The sequence below is a fragment of the Macrobrachium nipponense genome, chromosome 44 (genome assembly GCF_015104395.2).
Source record: "Macrobrachium nipponense isolate FS-2020 chromosome 44, ASM1510439v2, whole genome shotgun sequence".
Lineage (NCBI taxonomy): Eukaryota > Metazoa > Arthropoda > Malacostraca > Decapoda > Palaemonidae > Macrobrachium > Macrobrachium nipponense.
In genome coordinates, this window is record NC_087221.1 from 40,766,356 (window position 1) to 40,780,459 (window position 14,104).

General features: G+C 33.9%; 1 protein-coding gene and 1 long non-coding RNA gene across 2 annotated transcripts in view; one reads left to right on the forward strand and one right to left on the reverse strand.

Annotated features, from left to right (window-relative positions):
- Positions 1-6,738, forward strand: part of LOC135204221 (uncharacterized) — a 7,699-nt gene extending 961 nt beyond the window's left edge. Inside the window, exons 2-3 of the long non-coding RNA XR_010312137.1 lie at positions 2,244-2,400; positions 5,071-6,738. This is a non-coding gene — a long non-coding RNA (uncharacterized LOC135204221). The remainder of the gene's footprint in view (positions 1-2,243; positions 2,401-5,070) is intronic.
- Positions 3,030-14,104, reverse strand: part of LOC135204219 (ADAM 17-like protease) — a 62,277-nt gene continuing 51,202 nt past the window's right edge. The window contains 3 exon segments of the mRNA XM_064234325.1: positions 3,030-7,935; positions 13,297-13,412; positions 13,655-14,096. Coding sequence (XP_064090395.1) covers positions 7,498-7,935; positions 13,297-13,412; positions 13,655-14,096 — 996 coding nt within the window. The 3' untranslated portion in view covers positions 3,030-7,497.

The following is a 14,104-nucleotide window of genomic DNA, read 5'->3' on the forward strand; positions in this document are numbered from 1 at the left end:
AATAATAATAATACTGTTATAAAGGATGGCAGAATTAAGCGAGTTGATTTTATATATTGTTTTTTCTATTTTCCTTACAATTCGCTTCTCAGGCTCAGCGATGTTTCTGAGTAACTGGCCAATATTCATATTGGGAATTTTCAAAAATTATAAATGCTGAAGGAATCTTTTATTAGAACAATATATCAGGTCCAGGTCAAGCAGGGGTCGTCGTCAGTGCTGGTATTATTCCGTAGGCGTAGTCCAGTTCGGGCCGGGGTCGTCTTAGGTTTAAGGGCTGGTATTGGTGTTGGTATAGCTGGTATCACGTAACGTTTCGACCTTCTCGTAACATAATCTAGTGCGTTGTGTCATTTTGAAAGTATGATATCATAATGAGAATTTGATCTTGCAGATGTATCGTGGGGACATAAGAATACATTATCCTGTATATATTTAATTTTGATTTCCCCCACCCTAAAACTCCACTTTTTCAATGGGGTTCCCCATAATTGTTGGATATAAGAGAGGTTCAGTGTTGTGGCTACCTCAAAATTGATTTGATTTTTTGTCCTAATTAAGGTGACAAGGGGAAGCACAAAAACACCCTCTTCAGAAACTGCTCTTGTGTTATAAGGGTAATACTACAGTGTTAAAATGCCATGTACATTGTTCAGTTGGTCAGGTGACCTTGTAATGACCGTTGGGCCACATTTTACTGCATTTAGTTTTGTAAAAAAAAAATTATGTTTTTACAACTAGACATTGGGCTTCTATTTCTACTGTGAGTTTTTGTGGCATAAACCCACACTTTGTAACTTGTAAGGGATGGTATCTCTCTCTCTCTCTCATGTAATTGTTGTTATTTAAGGATACATAATGTCATTGATTAGCATCTTAATAGTCAGACAATTACATCAGTGGAGTAATGGTGATATGTTGGCAGAACATTAGGCCCCCTTACCTCCCCAAGCCGTTGCTTTTATAGAAAAAAATAAGTATATAGGTATTCAGGTGACATCATTGACGGTAACTGATATCGCCAAAAAGATTGCTGAGATGAGGTATATTAACCCGGTAAAATGTGTTATAATTGCAATGTTGACAGGCTGCATGAATGAGTTGTTTAAAAAAGAAAGAAAGAAAAAAAAGCTTCTCATACTTTTTTAAGACTCCCTTAAATAAAGTTCACAACTTTGAGCTTTTTTAAGATTATTGTACTGTATGTTTAATTGAATTGAAGAGTCCTGAGGACCAGTCATGTTAGAGGGGTATTTTGTCCTCAGTGGCCTTAAGGAATTTTTTGAGATTATGGTGCCTGTTGTGCAATTGCAGTCATGTTCAGGATCTAATCCTAATGTTCAGTTAATGTGAAATGTCTAAAAGTGTTTACAATAATTTGAAAATATATATATATTTTTTTAAGACAGATGTTTATGACAATGCAAGCATTTTATTTAGGACATGAGTTTTTGCAGTATTATTTATATAAGAATATTGTCAGTTAATTTGAGAATGTAAGATTCTTGCCTATGCTTATGTAGGACATTGCTTTGCAGAGAGACAAACAGTTTACTGTACAGAGTTGTTATATGTTGAGATAAATGATATGGAGTAACTATACACAATGATAGCTTTGTCATCTGTTTTAATAATCCTCAGTAAGGTTGGGATGTACAAGGTTGGGGGTTTTGATACTACTATGCCCTGTTTATAAGAGCCATTATGTATTTTATAGAATATTTTGTAGGGTAGCTGGCGGGCAAAATACTTGAGCCTTTAAATTTTTCATCTATAGTGCACAAGAGCAATTCCTTATATAATTGGCATACGTATATCTTTAACTGTCCTTTGTTGAACTGTATGTGCTTTGCATGACAGTATATAAAGCATTAACAGACTGCTAAAGGTTCTTTTAGTGTCACTTCTTGGACCCCAACTATAATTACTTTCTACCTTTTACTTGTTTGTTTCCTTTTGTCTCCTTCTTATAAGCTGTCAGACTACTACTTTACCTTCACCTTTCTCTTATTACAAGTTATCATTCCAGAATTGATTCTTTTGGCTATCCCTGAGTCTTAAAAGAAAGTCTTACTGATCTAGCTACTAACCGGATAATTCATACAATTTTGGTTGGTTAGTATTTAGGTGTGGATTGAAAATTTAATCAAAGTCATCTTTATATTTTCTGTTTATTTTCAAGGTTACTCCCATGTGCATATCATTTACAGAATACTACTGTAAGTTTCACTTTTCCATTTCAGGTTATGTCCTGCAGCAGCACATGATTAGATCATCGAGGTTTCCCTTAGTGACTCCTAGCTCATAAGGAAAATAGTCAGATAAATTTGTTGCACAATGGCAGTGATAAATGTTGGCCATTCACAGAATCTACAACTATTGCAAAGAGGGTGATTGCAGGTAAAGTGAAAAATTCAAATTGTTGGTAAAAGTTTGCTGGCCTATTATGAATTTAGCACTCCTAATAATTGTAGTCCCATTTTTCCCATAATTATTCATTATATTTTTTTTTTTACTAGGACTCATATCTTCACCATGAGCTCTATCAAATACAGTAAATTAATTTTCATGCCTGTAACACATGTATCACCATATTGCTTCCAGGTTTCTATGGAAAAGTGTTTTCACTGTCGAATGAAAACCAGATTGAGACTACTGTGCATAGTGCTTATAGTACGTAGTGTTGTGTATTGTATGTAAGACTTTTTTTTATCATTTCTACCTTTCCTTTTTCTCAAATTTATTTTGTGCATCCTTCTCCCCTAATGATTTGTAATACAAAGATAAATTTAATTAGCTTATAAATTAATTTTTTTAAGGATGCAAACCTTATTGGATGGATTTGGCAAGTAACTCTTTGATATATCTTTGAATATACAAATGCCATGACTCCTCAAAAGCTTGTGAGCACTAGATTTTTTATATTTCATATGTGTTATATATACATATATATTAACCGTTAAAAGAAAAAAAAACCAAATTCCTGTTATAATACAAAAGAGAAAAAGAAATTTTTTTCAATTATTTATTAGACAAATATATCACATTTTTATACATGTACACTTAAAGGGTTAAATCAACATTAAATGTTTAGCCATGTATGTATACAGTTATAAATGATTAACAAATATATCTACAGTATTGAGTATCATAATCAGGTAAATACTTCAACATTTTTTTTTAAAAGAAATGCTTTGTAATTTGCATTCTTTCAACCAAATAACTGTCTAGAATTTATTATGCGAGATCTTTTGATAGTTATAAAATTTTATAGCATGGTTAAAAAATTAGTACTTCTGTCACTTACACATGGATTTCCTATATTTTTGTGTACTACGTACCTATGTACATGAATGTGAAACTTTTCTGATCACCAACATAAATTCAGTTTATGTATTACCAGTTGAAGTTTAAAAATATTTTGTTTTGAAAATATGTTGCTCCTCAGTAAGTGTTAAACATTCATAAATTAATACATTGTATAATCATTTGATAAAAGATTTTCTTTTAAATATCATTAGTTATTAAGTCAACCATTAAGCAAATAGATAAAATATCTACAAAATGACTTTTACACTCTTGTGTACCCGAGTCTAGTGAAATTATACAAAAGTGCATATGAATATAATCATATATTGAAAACTATCACAAGCTTTACTTGATTCTTTTGCAGAGATCTAAATTTTCTATTATTTACAGAGGTATTTAAGAAGTTCTTGATCATACAAATTCCAATACTGAAGTAAATTATGAGAATTGTCATTCACTGCATCACCTTGGTAAAATTTGCTTCAGGTGAAGGCACAGAAAGTGCTACGTATTGTACAGATAAGGGCTTCCTTAAATTTCCAGGTGTATAAGATGAGAAATATTCAGACACCATTTAATATCATTGTTTTTTATGGGTATTATAGTGCATGCAAATAGTAAATAACATTCATCTTTACTGTAAAGGTCTCTTATTTTGCTCACACCTACCATTAACCTAAAAAGACCCTCATTTAGGGCATTATTTGGCCTAAGAGTGCAGTGTGTTGTAAACTTTAAGGTGATTAAAGATAGGCTTACATTCAAGATAGTGGAAGGATCATTTGTATTAAAGCCTAGGGTGGTTTAAAAATGCTTAAACTTATATATGCCAAGTCACAAAGCTGCAGGAGTTTCTGTACTAGAGGAAGTAAATACCTAAATGATTCAAGAACATTAATTCTACAAATTTAGTCAGGTTTGCAGGATTTTTTTGTATGGCATACAATTGGAGGGAATCAAAATAATTTGGAAGAACAGGGGGGGTGGAAGGTCATATGAGTGGAAAACTAAATTTCTACATATATAGGACACAGTCAGTGAAAATAATATACAAGATTGTCCATAGACTTAAGAACCATTTTGTTTAATATACTAGAAGCACAACAAAATCCATTTGTCATATTAAGCACTGAATATTATACGTCCAACCATCAAGAGAACCACAGAATTGGTTAAAGTTTCAACATAAGTGGTCTTGGATTGACGTCTTTTGCAAATGTTTATCTTACAAAGTTGAAATTAGCATTTTTTTCTATTAACTTTGTACATCAGCCTTCCAGTTACATATGTACTGGTGACTACTTAATAATTAATAAGTTAGTAACAACAAAAGATGAGTGTTATTATAAAGTCTAAAAACATTAACAACATATTTATAACCTGTGTAGTATATCATTTTTAAACAGTTTATTCAAATAACTCCATGAAAGTGTCCCTGATGACTCAATCCCTCTTGAAAGAAATTGGCAGTAAGCCAGTATTATTGTTCATGTGTGAGCAGATCTCTGTCTCATTCCTAGTGTAGTGTGGTATATGAGGTGCAGGAATTTGTGGGACTAGTGTAAATTATAATTTAAAATAAATATAGCCAGTGGTAGTAATGTATATTGGGAGAAGTTGACTTCTGGCAAAGGCCAACAGCCCAATTTAATTTGGTTTAGTGTAGAATGTCATTAACATGGCTTATAATTTGCACTTTGAAATCACTTGGTGGGAAGATTGTCTACTATGAATGTCAGTAATAAATATTGTTTCAAACAGGTTCTTCAAATATCAAACTGCACATGAGCAAACAACAAGCAAAAGTCCTGTAAGATGTTTAACACCGTTCAACCTTGGCCACCTGTGTGGAAGTCGACCCCATATCCAAAAGGATAATGAGAAAAGTAAACATTACCACAAAACAGTATTATTGTGACAGTGGAATTGGTAAATTAAAAAAACAAGCAGAAAATTGGTTGGTGGGAAGAAAATTTAAGAATGTATACAAAAAACTTGAACATACTGTAGGTAGCAAAGAGTATGTGAAGCTTTATGTAGACAATTATGAACTAATAAGGCAGAGGAAAACGGCAAAAAATTGGGAAAGGCAAAATTTCATGTTTGTTTGAAAAAGAAAACATTAGCCAATTTTATAAAGAGAATTGTTGGGGGTAAGAAGGACGGCGTATGTATAGCGTAGGCAAATTTGTTCCCACGGATAAAGGGGAGAAATACTCGAGTGTACACAACAGACTGTGCAAATTAATTCATGAAAAAGTAGGTGCAGAAAATTTCTTTCCAGTGGATGAATGGATTACATCGAAAATATGCCACAGATGTCTATAACCAGTGGATATTGTGGCATATATAAGTGAACGAGAAGACACCACACAGGAGAACTCCACCACCATCTGTGACAAAGTATACTTGCGGGGGTTACGTCGTTGCTCCACAGAGTAATCATTCCAACAAAACAATGGCAACCTTCCACAAGTTACTTGCCCAATTGGAGGAGCATTTATCAACAGAGGTTGCAATGCTGCCTACAGCATAGCCAGTAAAGTTATTTCTGCTGTACATGCATCAAGTAATTTATGAAGAGGCGTCAGAGCAGCAGAAATATTTTTGGCTTCAATTTTGGCTGCCACTACTTGCAAGAAAGCTACACTACACCATGCAGTACAACAACTGCGTACGTAGCACGCAGTGATGGATGTAAGACGTGCATATCGATGTACTACACTGGTATTGCCAAAGGTTGTCTTAGCTAAAGAAGGGATGGCAAAGAATTTACAATTATTTATTCTCATGAATAAGACATGCTTCCAGCCAGTGACACAAATTTATTTATCTATAAAAAAAATCATCATCCAGCTTTCTTAGAAAGTCATCCATACAAGAAATGACTGAACTGAATGAAGTACAGTTTTGCATATTGGTTAGTAACCTGGGTTCCAGCTTGATAAGGCTGTTGACTTCATCTATGAGGACTTTATTAATGTTTCCATTTTTTGTGGGTGAGCTTAAGAGGGACAAGCACCAGAAACTACTTTGTGGCACAAAGAAGGTTAATTGTAAGCAAGAAGTAATGTGGAAATATATATAAAAAAATTGAAAGCTGTTACTAGGTCCAAAATACTTGTCACTAACTAAAGAAAGTGAATTACAAAACGTCACATCAAACGATAAACATATACTATACATATTCTTTGGTAAACAAAGTACTAAGGTGAGGGGGGAATTAATCTTTCCATTACCAAGCAAAAAGGGTAATATCAGTATACACTGTTAACATCTTGCATGTAAAATCCATTATGCTTTATTACAAACCAATTAAATATTACTAACTCCTATTATTACCTTTTGAAATAATCAGCATGAAAGTAAATATCATATAACAACAATGAAAGTAAGTTACTATGAACAAGAACAGTCCATTATTCTACATGTAAATACACAAGATTCATTTGATTATCTTAATAAACACTAAAAGTATCATGAATACTGAAAAACAAGTACTGAAAAACACTTGAGTGATACTGAAAACAAAACTGAATAAGATCAGCTGCCATCTTCAATTTTACATCATTGAAACAATCTAGAAAGTGTTACTAACATGTATCTTTAAATGTTTATTTTTGGGACTACCACTTTAATTTATGACTGGCACATAAAATGCATAATTGTACAGCTTCCTTATCTTCCCCCAAAAGAAACTTTCATCAGATTTCTGTCTGGGTGATAAATTTCTGACCATCATACCATCCCATAGAGCTAATGAATACTAGCAATGAAGTGATGTATATTTTAGGCACTATTCTGTATCTATACCATTCATGGCAGCTAATAAATATATTGATGCACTTCTTTTACATACTGGTATTATTTATAATGGGAGGATGAAAATGTGCGCACTAACCAGTTCTCAAAAATAACTACAGTACCAGTGGACAAACGTGTTTTAACTGATGATAATCTTAAAATACTTTCTAATTATTTCATGTATCCAAAGACACTTGCTGAAATAATCTCTGCAAATTTTTGTTTGTATCCAATGTTTAATATCTTACTTTTGCATCCAAAGACACGTGTTGAGATCTCCCTCGTGCTCATTTTTTTTAAAGTCTTATGTACAAATAAAACATCCATCATTTCCATAGAAAAGATGTCTAATCTAGGTAGAAAAATTTACAGAAACACATAACTTTACATGGCATTTGCATAATGCTGAGAAACAGGTGGGGACTGTGGAGTATTTAATGTCTGTCGACTTTCTGCTCCTTCTGGAGGATCTCTTACGGCAAGACCTCGAGCCCCTGTATTATGAGTGCGATTTGTAATCTCTTGTGAACGACCTGGTTCATGAACTCTCGTTCTTTTACTGTCAATTATGCGAACACTGTCAGTAGGATGAACCAACTCATTACTGTAATACCAGCGAACATATTTGTGATATTCATCTTGGCGTCGTCGGTCAACATAACTAAATATGCAAGATGCTGGTACCCATATGATGACAGAAATAATGATGACAGTACCTACAATATTGTCACGAAGAAACATTAGCACAGTATTAATGTTTATGTCTTCAATGATGTCCCAGAAACGTTCGACAACATCTTGAACAGTCTTTTCACACTTGCCCTGTAAAGAATTAAGAGTTTTAAATGAGACCTAAATAGCATAAAGATGTTTCAAAAGTAAGAAACAAATGCAAAAGAATTACACTTAAGGGAGTTGTATCTGTACTGGATGTCATCCAAATACAGACTACAGGTCATAGACAAATCAAAGAAATTAATGAAAAACCAAATTGTCAAATCCTAATTATCACTCACCAGTCATGCGTTAGGTACATGTAAAGAATCTACAAAATTTATTTAATAGCCTCATCTGTAGGTAACAGATGGCAACTTTGTATACATAGCTATAGTACAGCTAGTAATGCCATTTATTAGGAGTAAAAGTTTACTTTACTTGTTCAATTCAGAGTACTATATTGGTACAGTGGTATGTACCTCGACATAAGAAAGTCCCAACTTACGAAAAATCCAAGTTACGAAAGCAAATACAAAGATTTTTTTGGCTCTACATACGAAAATAGTTCAGGTTACAAAAGGTTGTTGCTGTAAAGTCCCGAGATTCGCCCGGACCACCGAGAACAATTTCAAAACTTGCGTGCCGCTAACTGAGTAGACTCACCACCATCCTCCCGCTCTCCCATTGGTTCCTGATGCTAGTCACCGCTGTAAGATCCTGCTCTCCTATTGGTCAGCATCTACCCCATGTGCTCTATGTATTCTATTGGTAAAAGGATGCTGTAAATTGAAAAACTTATTCATGCAATACATTTAATAAACAAAACATAAGGTAAAGATAGAACAAAGAATAGAAATGAATGGTTATTATACTGCTTGGTAGTTTTAGTAGTGGAAGAGAGAGAATGAAAATGTATGATTGCATACTGTACTGTGAGCTAGGTGAATGTGGTTGCTTGGCGATCGTTCGCCACTCGTATAGTGTGCTTGAACTAAAGGTTGGAAGTTTTTTTTTTTTAAATTATTATTATAGTTAACCCTTAAACGCCGAAGCGGTAAAAGAAAAAATGTCTCCTGTGTGCCGGAGGTGTTTCAGAGTGAGCGCGGAAGCGGAAAAAATATTTTTTTCAAAAAATCACAGCGCGCTTAGTTTTCAAGATTAAGAGTTCATTTTTGGCTCCTTTTTTTGTCATTGGCTGAAGTTTAGTATGCAACCATCAGAAATGAAAAAAATTATCATTATCATATATAAATAATGCGATATATGATAGCGCAAAAACGAAATTTCATATATAATTGTATTCAAATCGCGCTGTGCGCAAAACGGTTAAAGGTAACAAGTTACTTTTTTTTTCGTTGTAATGTACACTAAATTGCAATCATTTTGGTATATAACACATTGTAAAACGATAAAAGCAACACAGAGAAAATATTATCACAAAATAATGCATGAATTCGTAACGCGCAGACGTAAACAAATATTTTTTTCAAAAATTCACCATAAATCTAAATATTGTCCAAGAGACTTCCAATTTCTTTCAAAATGAAGAAAAATTATTGAATATTACTATACTGTAAGAGTATTAGCTCACAAATGCAGTTTTTGACCATATCTGAAGAGTTAAAGTTGACCGAATGTCGAATTTTTTATATATTTTTTTATATGCAATTGTTTCGGAAATAAGAAAAGCTACAACCTTCAAATATTTTTCGTTTTATTCTACATGAAATTGCGCACATTTTCATATATAAAACTCTATGAAATGCAATATGAAATGGAGCAAATATTCCAAGAATGGGACGTACGCATTTCGGAGATTTGTGGCGGAGAATCTGCGCGCGGAAGAAAGGAAATTTTTTTTTTTAATTCACCATAAAACTAAATATTGTGCTAGAGACTTCGAATTTGTTTCAAGATGAAGATAAATGACTGAATATTACTAGACTGTATAGGTTTAGCTACAATTGCGTTTTTTCGACCATTTCGGTAGAGTCAAGTTGACCGAACGTTTTTTTATCTATTTATCGTGATTTATATGCAAATATTTCAAAAATGAGAAAAGCTACAACCTTCAATTATTTTTTGTTGTATTCTACATGAAATTGCACACATTTTCATATATAAAACTTTATATAAAGGCTAATTTAAAATGGTGCAAACATTACCACAATCGCACGTATGATTTTTTCGGAAGAGTTACCGCGCGGACGTAAAGAAAATGTTATTTTTTTCATAAATTCACCATAAATCGAAATATTGTGCTAGAGACTTCCAATTAAATGCAAAATTAAGATAAATGATTGAATATTACTAAAATATAAGAGCTTTAGCTTACAATTGCGTTTTTCGACCATTTCGGTAGAGTCAAAGTTGACCGAAGGTTGAAATTTTGGCACTTATCGTTATTTATATGAAAATATCTCAAAACCGATAAAAGCTACAATCATGAGTATTTTTTTTGTTGTACTCTACATAAAAATGCGCACATTTTCATATATAATACTCCATGTGACGGCTAATTTAAAATGGTACAAAAATTATGTCAAAGTGACGAAATAATTTCCGAGATGTGTCACAGATACTTTTTAGTGCGGCAAGAAAGAAATTCGCGCTTGCACGCCTGCGTAACGATTGTAAACAAAACAACACCTTGATCCGTGAACTCCCAGCATCCCCCAAGGCGCGTGATTCAAGAGTTTTCGGCTGGTAGGCCTAAAAGTATTTTTCCGCAAATTTTTAAAAAACTTTTGTATGTCAACGTAAAATACGTCCAGTCGGCACCCGAGAGACAAAAAATGTCGACGTAAAATATGTCCAGTCGGCAGTAAAGGGTTAATGGTTACTTAATAATTATTTTAAATGAGTACATGCAATACATTTAATAAAAAAATTGTGACTTAGATATCATAAAATATAAAATAAATCAGACTGCTATCATCGAAGCCAACAAATATTTTCAATTCTTCTTCTGTTTTCATATCATATGTTTCATTATAGCTGTCAGTAACTCGGTATCTCCATTAGGTAAAGATAGAATAAAGAATAGAAATGAATGGTTATTATACTGTTTGGTAGTTTCAGTAGTTGAAGAGAGATAATGAAAATTTATGATTGATTACTAAACTGTGTGCAAGGTAAAAGCGCTTGGCAATCGTTTGGTACTCGTAGTGCTGAATGTAAACAAAAGGTTGGAAGCTTATTTTGTTTGTTTGTGTATGTATTATAGTTAATGATGATAGCTAATGGTTAAATAATTATTTGAAATGAGTACATACTGATTATTTATATACATTTTATTGGGATATTCTAAGCTTTTAGCTTCTTAGGTTTAGATGTCAATTATAGACTAGGCTACAGTAGCAACTGCTAACATAAGCTAAGCTTATTGCTAAGGGACATATGCCAAAGTCCTAATATATGCAGTACAAATGGGGTTGAGGTGCGCCTCAGTGGCGTGGTTGATATGGTGTTTGCTTGCCACCTCGGTGGTCGCGAGTTCGATTCTCGGCCATTCCACTGAAGAGTGAGAGATGTGTATTTCTGGTGATAGAAAGTTCACTTTCGACGTGGTTCGGAAGTCACGCAAAGCCGTTGGTCCCGTTGCTGAATAACCACTGGTTCCATGCAACGCAAAAACACCATACAAACCAAAAAAATGGGGTTGAACATTACATGCAGTTGAATATTACTCAAGTATGTACAGTATTTTGCCTTTTTGGAGTCATATTTCTTCCGTCGGATCGGCGTCGTAACCCTAGAACGTGTTGTAAGCCTGGAAATATAATTTACTGGGTTTTTTTTGTAGGGCTTGGAACGAATTAGGCAATTTACTTGTAAAATGCGGTTCAAGATACGAAAAGCTCAGGTTACGAAGGCCGCCTCGGAATGGATTAATTTCGTATCTCGAGGTACCACTGTACTTTTAAAGCCATAAGGTTCAGTTACCGTCATAAGAATTACAGACAATGTTTATGAAAATTAGCTGTGTAAATCATTTTGTTTGCTACTGGAGGCTTGATAACCTATGGATAATTGACCTTAACAGACAGACATTGTACTGTGAATACTATTATATTTGCACCCCAGGAAGGCCTCAATCATTTCTCTGTCCCTAAGTGTTTAGATGTCCAAGAGAACATCTAATGTATATTAACTGAGCAGTGATTCAAATAAAAAAATAAATGAACATATTTTTGGAAGAAATGGAAACTGAAGTTATCAAGTACATACACTAATTCTCTATCTGCAGTTGCTGCAAAGCCGAGATGAAAAAAGTAGAGGCAAGAGAGAGCTGGGCAGATGTGATCGTGCAAGCTTTAACATTAGCACAGAAAATATGTATCAAGGTGGAACTGCATTACTCAAGCAATGGATAGAACCTTCCACAAGAGCAAAATAAAATTTGTCAAATTTCTAGACACCATAGAACCATTCAGGTGAAGCCTCTGATGGTAATATCGATGTTACATTTAACCAAATGAAACTTCATTGATGCTCTTCATTATATCCAAAAAGGACAAGATAAATATATCAAGAACTTTCAGCTGGGAATAAGCCTTGAACAAAATTACTATAGAATACAGTAAAACAGATTAAAGAATATTAAAATTTATTTCAAGATAAGAATTTTGTGTTTTTAATCATGCTAAATAAATCTGTCTCATCAAAATGTTTAATTTCAAACCCATATTCCATTGATTTGGATCTTGAAAATCTGGCATGGAAAGGTCTCACAGCTAAATTGTACCTATTCTTGTTTAAGAAGTAGCAGAAGTATTTATGGTCTTCTGTACCCTGTTCTTTCACCACAAGATGCAAGTTTAACTTCCTTTTGAGGCTACATTTACTGGCCTGTTATGCTTTAATGTCATCAAGTCAAAATATCCCTGAAGTCTTCTCATCTCACACAAGTCAACTTAATGCCTTTAGACTTCCCATGGTTGGAATGGTCATTCAAACTTTGGCAGGGTTCATTGCCAAATTGTACAAACTTTGACCAAGATCCTGTGTATTCAGGCACAGTATACCTTGAATAAGTACAGTGTTTTCAATCGCAACTTGCCTCACAACAAAAGAAACAAAAATCATATCAGGAGCCATTTGTGTCCCTTATATGATTTTTTCACAATATCCAAGACTCACTGGTATTGTGACTGGCCTATTATTATCCCAGACCTAAACTAAATGTAAACTAATGGATTAATTACAATTACACCGACATGCTTTTAAATTGTAGTTATAAGCATCCTTACAGAATTAAATACCAAACACTAGTAAGTTACTCACATTTCACAAATATGAAACACTGTACAAGGACAAAAGGAATCAAGAAGGATAAAATTTTGCTACTTAACCTGAAGGTTTGCAGTCAGAATGAAAGACTGGATAAAGTTCAGTTTCAGTACAAAGAAGCTAACCAAGTATAGAAAAAACTTTAACATGTCATAATTCTGACAAGAAGCTTACCTTGTTGCAAAAACCATGAATGCATGGAGTCCCATCAGGGAGAATGTCAACGGGCATCACAGGAAAACAGGTGTCATTGAGATTTTTGCGGCAGCATCTCTTGCAAGCATCCTCAACTGAAAAAAAAAAAAATTGTAAAAAACCTGCTTTGTTTCCATAGTTTCAGTTGGCACTACAGGTGTAATTTCATGTGTCTAAGAATGTTAAAACTAAAATTGTACAGAGGAAAAAGGTAATTTGACTTAATAACATTGATGTAAAATATAATGAAAATAACTTTTAGCATTTACCCAACACTGAAAATCAGATGCAGATATACATATTTAGAAAAAACAAAAAATTTAAAACAATAACATACTTGTATCACACATGCAGCTCTGCATGTTCTGAGTTTCACAATAAGGTCGGCAAGTTCCCTGATAACATTGACCTTTTTCAATGCAAGGAGTACCATCTTCCATGGGCTTTGCTTTTGGACATTCGGCAGATTCACCTTCACATTTGGATTCGTTCTCACAAGTTGCAGGTTGCTGCTCTCTACATCTTATGCCCTTTTTCATGAAATTGCAGTTCAGGCAACATGGAGAATTGCGGTCACTACAATTAGCTCTGGGTCTCAGTTTGCAGTGTTTATCACAACAAACATCAATATCATCCTGCCCTACAAGACCAGCATCACATTCTTCCTGACCTTCCACTCTCTGGTTTCCACAATAAGACTCCTCTGGCTCAGTAAAACATCTAGAGGATTTGGCAAGTAAAACTGCACGAATCGCTCTCAGACTGCATGGGGAAAATCTCTGAAAGG